Here is an 8,222-nt window from a genome sequence, read left to right as displayed (position 1 = left end):
CTGAATAAATCCAAACAGAACCTGATTGGATATTCAATTGTCCACTCGTATCCATGTATACCAACATTTATAATAATTATATTTGAACCTGAATATAATATAATATGAATTTAAAGTATATATCCTCCAGATTTTAGACTCCCATAACATAATAATAGTCCAAACTCTTATGTAGTACATTTTTTATTGCCTGAACTAGTTTTCTTTTTCTGATAAAGTCCTTAACTAATTGGAATGGAATAAAACATTGTTTCTTTTAAACTTATAAGTTACACATCAAAGTTTTTTTCATCATGTAGCCCAAAACGCTCTTAGTTAGACTTAAGATTTGAATAGTTACAAACAACACCGCTCCACCACACTGTAGTTAATAATAACAAATGTTTATATATACCTATGTATTTGTATGTTTTGTTACTATTATGATTCATTGTGATTGTTTTGCAATTTGATATTACCAAAATAATAGATTTATCAAGTAATATTTCTGACATTGACGTTTTGAATATTAATTACGTTGAGGTACTCTGTTTTATTAAATGTTATTCCACAAATTATATTATCCAATCTTTATCAATTTTTGGATTATACTCCGAAACATCATCATTCTATTTTAATATTTTTTTAATACCATCAGAATTGTATGTTTGAAAATGGTTTTTTAAAGTTTGGTACATCTAAAAGCATTTAAGCAAGACGTTTATCTTTGAAACAACGAAAAATTGTTGGAAGCAACTTGTTTAAACGTCTGACTTGTTGCAGTATGACATTCATTCTTACTAACATAAAGCCAAAAAGACAAATAAAACTTTACAAATATAATACTCAACGTTTTACATTGACAGCCTTGCGGCCTTGCCCCTCTCCATTTGCCTATAAATTTGACATGATCTTCCCTCCTTCAAATACCAAACCATAAAGAAACAACAACACACAAAAAGAAAACATCAAAATGACCAAAGACGTTTGCTCCAACATTGGACTTTGGTTGTTATTCACGTTACTTCTTAGTAACTATGTCGTCGATCTCGAAGCCTCGCACCATGTGTACAATAGACTTACCCAAAGCTCGAACACCAAATCTCCTTCCGTGAACCAGCCCTACCGGACCGGTTACCATTTTCAACCACCCAAGAATTGGATGAACGGTATGTTCAACACCACCATATCACTCTCAATCTCAAGTCATATTGTTTTCCTCTCTCTCTCTAACCTTTTGTTACTTCTTTATGGCTCATGCTTGCACAAATTGGATTGATCTCTTGCCGTGAGCAGATCCTAATGGTTAGTCAACTCTTCCTATCCAATAGACAGATCATTTTCACTAGAAATTTATTATATTTCAGATACATTAATTATACCAATAGTCAGCATACCAACCATATAGTTGATTTTTCTGATGCATTGGTCGACCTTTTATTACGCTGCACCACGATGATTACATGTATTTATATAATAAAATATTTACATTTATACAGGCCCTATGATATACAAAGGAATATATCATCTTTTTTACCAATGGAACCCCAAAGGCGCCGTGTGGGGTAACATCGTGTGGGCTCATTCCACGTCAACAGACTTAATCAACTGGAACCCTCATCCTCCAGCTATCTTCCCATCTGAACCGTTTGATATCAACGGATGTTGGTCCGGTTCGGCTACAATCCTCCCCGACGGCAAACCGGTTATCCTCTATACCGGAATCGACCCCAAGAACCAACAGGTCCAAAACATAGCCGAGCCTAAGAATCTCTCCGATCCATACCTAGTAGAATGGAAAAAGTCACCGTTAAATCCTCTCATGGCTCCCGACGCCGTCAACGGCATCAACGCCAGCTCGTTCCGTGACCCAACCACCGCGTGGCTAGGTCACGACAAGAAGTGGAGAGTGATCATTGGAAGCAAGATCCACCGTCGTGGACTAGCTATCACTTACACGAGCAAAGACTTTCTAAAATGGGAAAAATCCCCTGAGCCGTTGCATTATGACGACGGAAGTGGAATGTGGGAGTGTCCTGACTTTTTCCCCGTGACGAGATTTGGCTCTAAAGGCGTGGAAACGTCGTCTTTTGGTGAACCTAATGAGGTTTTGAAACACGTGTTGAAAATAAGCTTGGATGACACGAAACATGACTATTACACGATTGGTACGTACGACCGGGTTGGAGATAAGTTCATTCCCGACAAGGGTTTCAAGATGGACGGTACGGCTCCGAGATATGATTATGGGAAGTACTACGCGTCGAAAACGTTTTATGATTCGGCCAAGAACCGAAGAGTGTTGTGGGGTTGGACTAACGAGTCATCATCGGTTGAGGATGATGTTGAGAAAGGCTGGTCCGGTATTCAGGTAATTTATTTATGTTTAATTGAAACTTAAGTAAGCCTAGTTTCGTAGAAACTAAAATAATAATTTTTTTATTTTATTTAGACGATTCCAAGGAAAATTTGGCTTGGCCGGTCCGGTAAACAATTGATTCAATGGCCGGTTCGGGAAGTAGAGAGATTGCGTACGAAGCAAGTCAACTTACGTAACAAAGTTTTAAATTCAAGATCTAGACTTGAAGTCTATGGTGTGACAGCTGCACAGGTGCATTATATATATATATGAACTTAAATGATTAGTGTAAAAAATAAAAAATTAGGTTTTTAAATCTAGTGATTATTACAGGCTGATGTGGAGGTTTTGTTCAAAGTGAGAAACTTGGAGAAAGCGGATGTGATAGAACCAAGTTGGACTGATCCACAGTTGATTTGTAGTAAGATGAATGTGTCGGTTAAGTCCGGTCTAGGACCATTCGGTTTAATGGTTCTTGCATCTAAGAACTTGGAAGAGTACACATCCGTTTATTTTAGAATCTTCAAAGCCCATCAAAACAGCAATAAGTACGTTGTGGTCATGTGCAGTGACCAAAGCAGGTACGTTTCCTTGATTAAGATCTATATTACCTCTTAAGTACATTAATTTAGACTAATCCTTGCGACAAGTACTTGTGTTTATTTTCTCAATAGTCAAATACATACAAAATGAATTTTCTTGAAATTATTGAAGAAATATCCAACTTTGACTTTCTAATTTTGTGACATTTTTGGTGATGTTGAACTTGGGACAGATCTTCATTGGAGGAAGATAATGACAAAACAACTTATGGAGCTTTTGTCGACATTGATCCTCGCCAACCAGTCTCCCTCAGAGCCTTGGTAATTAAGTCTCCACTTCACACATATTTTTTATATGTTACTATTTCAGGAAATGTCAAAAAGGCACGCAAACCTCCAAGAAAAATATACGAGATAGCTTAATTAGCCTCTGATCAAGACTATATGATCCTTACCTTGTTCAAGAAATCAAGAGGATTATAAGTATTTATTGTTTAATGTTGTTGCTGTAGATTGATCATTCAGTAGTGGAGAGTTTCGGTGGAAGAGGAAGAGCATGCATTACCTCCCGAGTGTATCCAAAACTGGCAATAGGAAAAAGCTCACATCTGTTTGCTTTTAATTATGGATCTCAAAGTGTTGATGTCTTAAGCTTAAGCGCTTGGAGCATGAAGTCTGCCCAAATCAGTTGATCACGTATGGCAAAGATAGATACATTTATTGAGCATTTATGATATGGTTCTGGAGATCTTAAATGGTCCAATTTGTTTGGTTGCATGTGAAAAAGAGTCCAACTTGTATGTTGAAATAATTTTGAAATAATTTCAAGTTATATGACATTTTATTTGACTTCTAATAGTTTTGGTTTACTATATCAAATTACAATTCTACTGTCGTTAGTCAAAATCTTCTAAGTTCCAGCGAACATGACTATGGTGGCCTTTATATGAATATACGAGCACATGTGTATGCATATTATATGTGAAACACGAATACAATCTGCATGGTTTGGCTCAAAAATGACAACTATGAACTTAATATGATATATGTGTGATTTGAACTAGACTTAGGACCATTCTAACGTATAGCTTTAATAACAACGGCTACAAAACCTAGTAGTTCTAGCCCACAATACGATGGGCAAAACCTAAGCTGTTCAATATATATCTTTCAGCACTAAGCAAGCTTAATGACTAACGAATTTATAGCACTAGACATCACTAGGGATCCCATCATGCCAAGTCAAACTATCTACTAGCTTTAGTTAACAATGAATTATTTTACTCTTTTAAGTGGTTGAGTTGAGTTTTCAAAACTCTTTGCTAATTCTTTATTTGTACTACTTTTGAAAAACTGTATGAACTTTGTCATAGTTGTACTGTTACTTGCATTTTAATTTTCTCCTTCAGGCAAAATATTTATTCAGGGAAAGAGCCGGTTAAACCCTCTACAAATTCTAAAGAGATGCATCCATAGCTTGTGGACGTGGTAACCACAATCGTGGCAATTTTCTCGTAGTAGAGGTGGCCTTGGCTAATCTAATCTGCGACGTCCTGCGTCGTTGTGGAGGTATGTACTCTCCAAGTGGTTGCTTTTTCAAACTCTTTGCAAATTCTCTATTTGTTTTCTAGCTTTCTTAAGCACTGGTATTGATCTCAATCTTGTATGCTTCCAAGCACTAGGTTAAGCTCTTGCTTTCTCTCTATTACTTTTCAAAAACTGTATGATCTTTTTACAGTTACTTGCGTTTTAATAGAAAGCCCTTTTCCAAAAAAAAAGATTCATGGCAATAGTCTAAAGCTTATATAAGTTATTTCTTGAGATAAAAGTGTCATTCTTACAAAAACTGAAAGTCGTTCCTGTTCTTCCATATTCTCCACAAGAGCCAAGGGACTAGCTTCTCATCAATGTTGTCCTTGGGGATACTTTTTATGAGCAGTGAGAACCTGATGGAGGTTGGAGTAGATAGAATCGCTTGTGATCTTCTCAGGATTGGGGACATTGCCCACACCAACCGGGCGTAAGGGAATTGAAAAAGAACGTGGTTGACTGACTCTGAGTCCGAACCACAGCGAAGGCAGCTTGCATCCTTAGAAAGAGCTTCACTGATACATTTCCAAAGAAAATGTTTGATCTTGGGGCTCGTTTCCAGCTTCCATATCTGTTGGAATATGGGCTCCAGACTTATCCTTCTTCAAAATGTTTTCCTGCACCCAATAGCCAGATTTCACAGAATAATGACTAGTCTTTGTATATTAGGTATCCTCGCTCCCCTAGTTCCGCATGTCTTCGTTTGCAAGATCAAGTCACGCTCACTCTCAGGGAACAAAGCATCCAACTTATGCAGATTCCAGTCTCGTCCATTCTCTGTCAGCAGGTCACTCACATGACAGTCTTTTGGTGGTTTTGATACTCCTAGCAGGTCTGCTCTGTATCCAATGATCTAGCCAGATATTGGTCTTCCTCCCATTACCAAGCTTGACTCGTGCACCTTGTTTGATTAGCTGCTGCGACGGTCGAGATCCCAAATCAGCCGACAGAGGGTTTGACTTGGCAAAATATCTGCTTTTAAATATCCTCGTAGGGTGAGTCAAAAACCTCCACAGTTGCTTACCCAAGAGAGCAAGATTGAAGGCCTCTATATATATATCCTTGAACCCTAAACCACCAACCCCTTTCGGTCTAGCCAATTGGTCCCAGCTTTTCCAATGCATACCTCTAGAGTCTCCTTTTGTTTTCCACCAGAAATCTGACATGATGGATGCTATCTTTCTACAGACTGTCTTCGGGAGAAGAAAGCATGACATCGTGTAAGTGGGAAGGGCCATGGCTACTGCGCAACTCTCTTCCTCTCTTTCTCCTTATCTGTAGCTCCTCGGGACCTTTAGGAGGATCAGCCTAGCACACTAGGTTACCGTGTTAAACTTGAGGCTGTGTCCACACAAAAAAATTCAAGGAAAAGATTGATGATGAATAACCGTGCCAATATGTAAGTAGTTTCTCTTTTATCTGTGTCTCCTAGATTTCTTTTGATATGGATTCTTGATAATATGTACGTAGACAAAGCAGAGATGGAACTCACTCAACTACTTATGTACAAAGTCGGCTTCAAAGGGAGTTATTATGTCTTGAAACTCTGTTTTTGTTCTTTTGATTTTTGTCTCATTCATTGTTTTATTTAAAGACTTTAAAAATGTTTCATTCAAAGGGAAATAAAAACGTTACATAAGTTCAGCAATGAGATAATTGCAGAAGAATGTCTCAGCTAATACAATTACTACAGCAACAACAACAAACAAACGTTGGAAGCAAAACTCAGAGAATAATATAATCCCAGTTTTGCCCTCAAAGAATCATCAACACATGGACACCTTATTATTCTCCAGTCTCAATGTGCTTCTTCTTCTTTTCTTAGGGTTACAATTACCACACAAAGCTTATTCACATATAAATCAACAACTCTCCAACGGTGTGTTGTTTCCCTTTTGTACAACTTCCACCGCTTGTAAAATAGCCACAAACATACTAATACCATCAGAAATAAAATAAAAACCTGTAAGAATGTGAAATTGCTGCTGCTGCTGCTTCTGGTTTAACCACAAACCGCTTCTACTGCGAGTTTCTTCATCACATTTGGACAAGGATCACCACCAAACATGGCCGGTGCTACAGTTACAGAACACCAGTTCTGCCCAACACAAAGCTGCAAGAAAAGAAAGAAAGAAAACAAAAAACCTTCAGAACATGTTTTCAAGGCACAACAAAACAGAACAAAGATCAACTTACTCTGTTGAAAGCATCATAAGAATGATGAGCATGACAACTTCCTTGACGGTAGCTACCACAAGTTCCTTCAGGCGTCCCAAAGCTAGCGAACTTAACAGTGGTGATCTTCTGTCCAGGCCCACACTGTAAATGCACTTTGGGATGCAGCGGTTTATTAACTTTTCCAGAAGCATGCAGCTGGTAGTTCACAAGCGTCGATTGCCACTCATAGATATCTGCACAGACGCTGTCCACTTCTCTTCTGACCAACGAGATTCCGTTAGGATCACCTCCCCACTCCTCAAAGACAACCAATAGATTGCCTGTCGGTTTCAGCCATGACCTTGGAACGTGGTACCATCTCTGAGAAGCCTCTCCACAGTTTCTCAAGCACTTGTTCTCGTTGAATGTCCCGGTGTAAGAACACTCGCTGCAAGAACCAACTGCTTTGTATGCAGGCCAGTGACGTCCCACGCTCTGCCCATTTATCCATATCTGGCCTTTCCCCATGCTTCCCATGTCCACAGCCAATGGTGAGTCGCCAGCCGGAGCAGAGAATGTCGTCTGAAACAAAGACAATGGAGACATGTCAAACCACCAGAACTATGATTTTTTTGTGTTCTATTTTTTATATATTATTTTATGATTCAGTTGAAATATGTTTTGTTAACAATATTTGTTATTATTTTGTAACATTTTTAAGTAACATGAAGTTTTAAAATTTAGAGTTTAAAAATGTTTTATCTTAATTATTAATATTTTAATTTAAGTTATTTTGTAAAATTTAGAAATATATGACAAATATTAACTAAATTTAGAAATATATGACAAATGTGTTGTTAACCAACCTTGTACCAAGTAAGTGGCTGCTTTTGAGCCACAAATGCACCTTCTGCCCACTCAACCGATGAGCTACCACTGAGTGAATGAAGACTTAGACTCTCTCCTCTGAGACCAACCTGAAATAGATGATCACTAATCAGTAAGAGTGGCACATATATATATATTATATATATATATATATATATATATATATATATATATATTAGACAAGAGAGGATTTATATCTTGAGTTATGTACCTTGTAAGTCCACTTCTGCCATGACAGATCTCTCCTGCCTCCATTGAGACCGTTTAATGAAACTGGACCAAGAACTCCAGCATTCCATGTCTCAAAATGTGGTCCCACATTCTGCATTTGTATCAGAACATATATGTCAAAGAACATCTCTAACGTTTGAACCCCAAGTGTGTGGCTTAAAAAGATTGGTGCTATGGACTAACCGGGAGACCAACAGCTATGCTCAGTATAGCAATTTTGTTGAAACCAGCTCTTAGGTTCACACCTCTTCGGAATGTTAGCTTGGGAGAGTCTAAGCTACCGTAAGCAGAACCAGATAACTGGCCATTGATGAACACATGCATAGCATGTCCAGCTGATAGAACAGTGAGAGTAGGCAAAGCCCCAGACCTCAGAAACCCTTCGTTGGAATCAATCTTAACACTGTTAAAACAAAAAAAAAGAAAGAGAACAATTTGTGTAAGTAAACAAAGTCAAAGATGCATTGATAGATTCT

The 8,222-nt window shown here is 37.9% G+C and overlaps 2 protein-coding genes and 1 long non-coding RNA gene across 3 annotated transcripts in view; 2 read left to right on the top strand and 1 right to left on the bottom strand.

The window, feature by feature from the left end:
* The first annotated feature begins 836 nt into the window (after positions 1–836).
* LOC108806016 (beta-fructofuranosidase, insoluble isoenzyme CWINV1) lies at positions 837–3,719 on the top strand. The gene is made up of 7 exons (XM_018578026.2): positions 837–1,148; positions 1,276–1,284; positions 1,479–2,350; positions 2,432–2,590; positions 2,672–2,919; positions 3,114–3,201; positions 3,393–3,719. The coding sequence occupies exons 1-7, from the start codon at positions 953–955 to the stop codon at positions 3,570–3,572; spliced, it is 1,752 nt and encodes a 583-aa protein (XP_018433528.1). The 5' UTR covers positions 837–952; the 3' UTR covers positions 3,573–3,719.
* A 1,364-nt stretch (positions 3,720–5,083) lies between these two features.
* On the top strand, positions 5,084–6,307 carry LOC130497126 (uncharacterized). The gene is made up of 2 exons (XR_008936141.1): positions 5,084–5,465; positions 5,659–6,307. It is a non-coding gene; the product is annotated as an uncharacterized LOC130497126 (long non-coding RNA).
* Positions 6,064–8,222, bottom strand: part of LOC108812283 (beta-galactosidase 1) — a 5,380-nt gene continuing 3,221 nt past the window's right edge. Inside the window, exons 14-18 of the mRNA XM_018584506.2 lie at positions 7,930–8,149; positions 7,727–7,837; positions 7,494–7,604; positions 6,667–7,209; positions 6,064–6,583 (exon numbers count right to left, since the gene is read on the bottom strand). Coding sequence (XP_018440008.1) covers positions 6,473–6,583; positions 6,667–7,209; positions 7,494–7,604; positions 7,727–7,837; positions 7,930–8,149 — 1,096 coding nt within the window. The 3' untranslated portion in view covers positions 6,064–6,472. The remainder of the gene's footprint in view (positions 6,584–6,666; positions 7,210–7,493; positions 7,605–7,726; positions 7,838–7,929; positions 8,150–8,222) is intronic.

This window comes from Raphanus sativus, chromosome 6 (assembly GCF_000801105.2).
Source record: "Raphanus sativus cultivar WK10039 chromosome 6, ASM80110v3, whole genome shotgun sequence".
Taxonomy (NCBI): domain Eukaryota; kingdom Viridiplantae; phylum Streptophyta; class Magnoliopsida; order Brassicales; family Brassicaceae; genus Raphanus; species Raphanus sativus.
The sequence above is the reverse complement of the archived record's forward strand: the minus strand, read 5'-3'. Positions and strand labels throughout refer to the sequence as shown.

Excerpts from the sequence above, each read along its gene's own strand:
- LOC108806016 (XM_018578026.2), top strand. The coding sequence starts at position 953 with ATGACCAAAGACGTTTGCTCCAACATTGGACTTTGGTTGTTATTCACG. Across the intron at positions 2,351-2,431 it reads AAGGCTGGTCCGGTATTCAG|ACGATTCCAAGGAAAATTTG; the intron begins GTAATTTATTTA and ends TATTTTATTTAG. Across the intron at positions 2,920-3,113 it reads ATGTGCAGTGACCAAAGCAG|ATCTTCATTGGAGGAAGATA; the intron begins GTACGTTTCCTT and ends AACTTGGGACAG.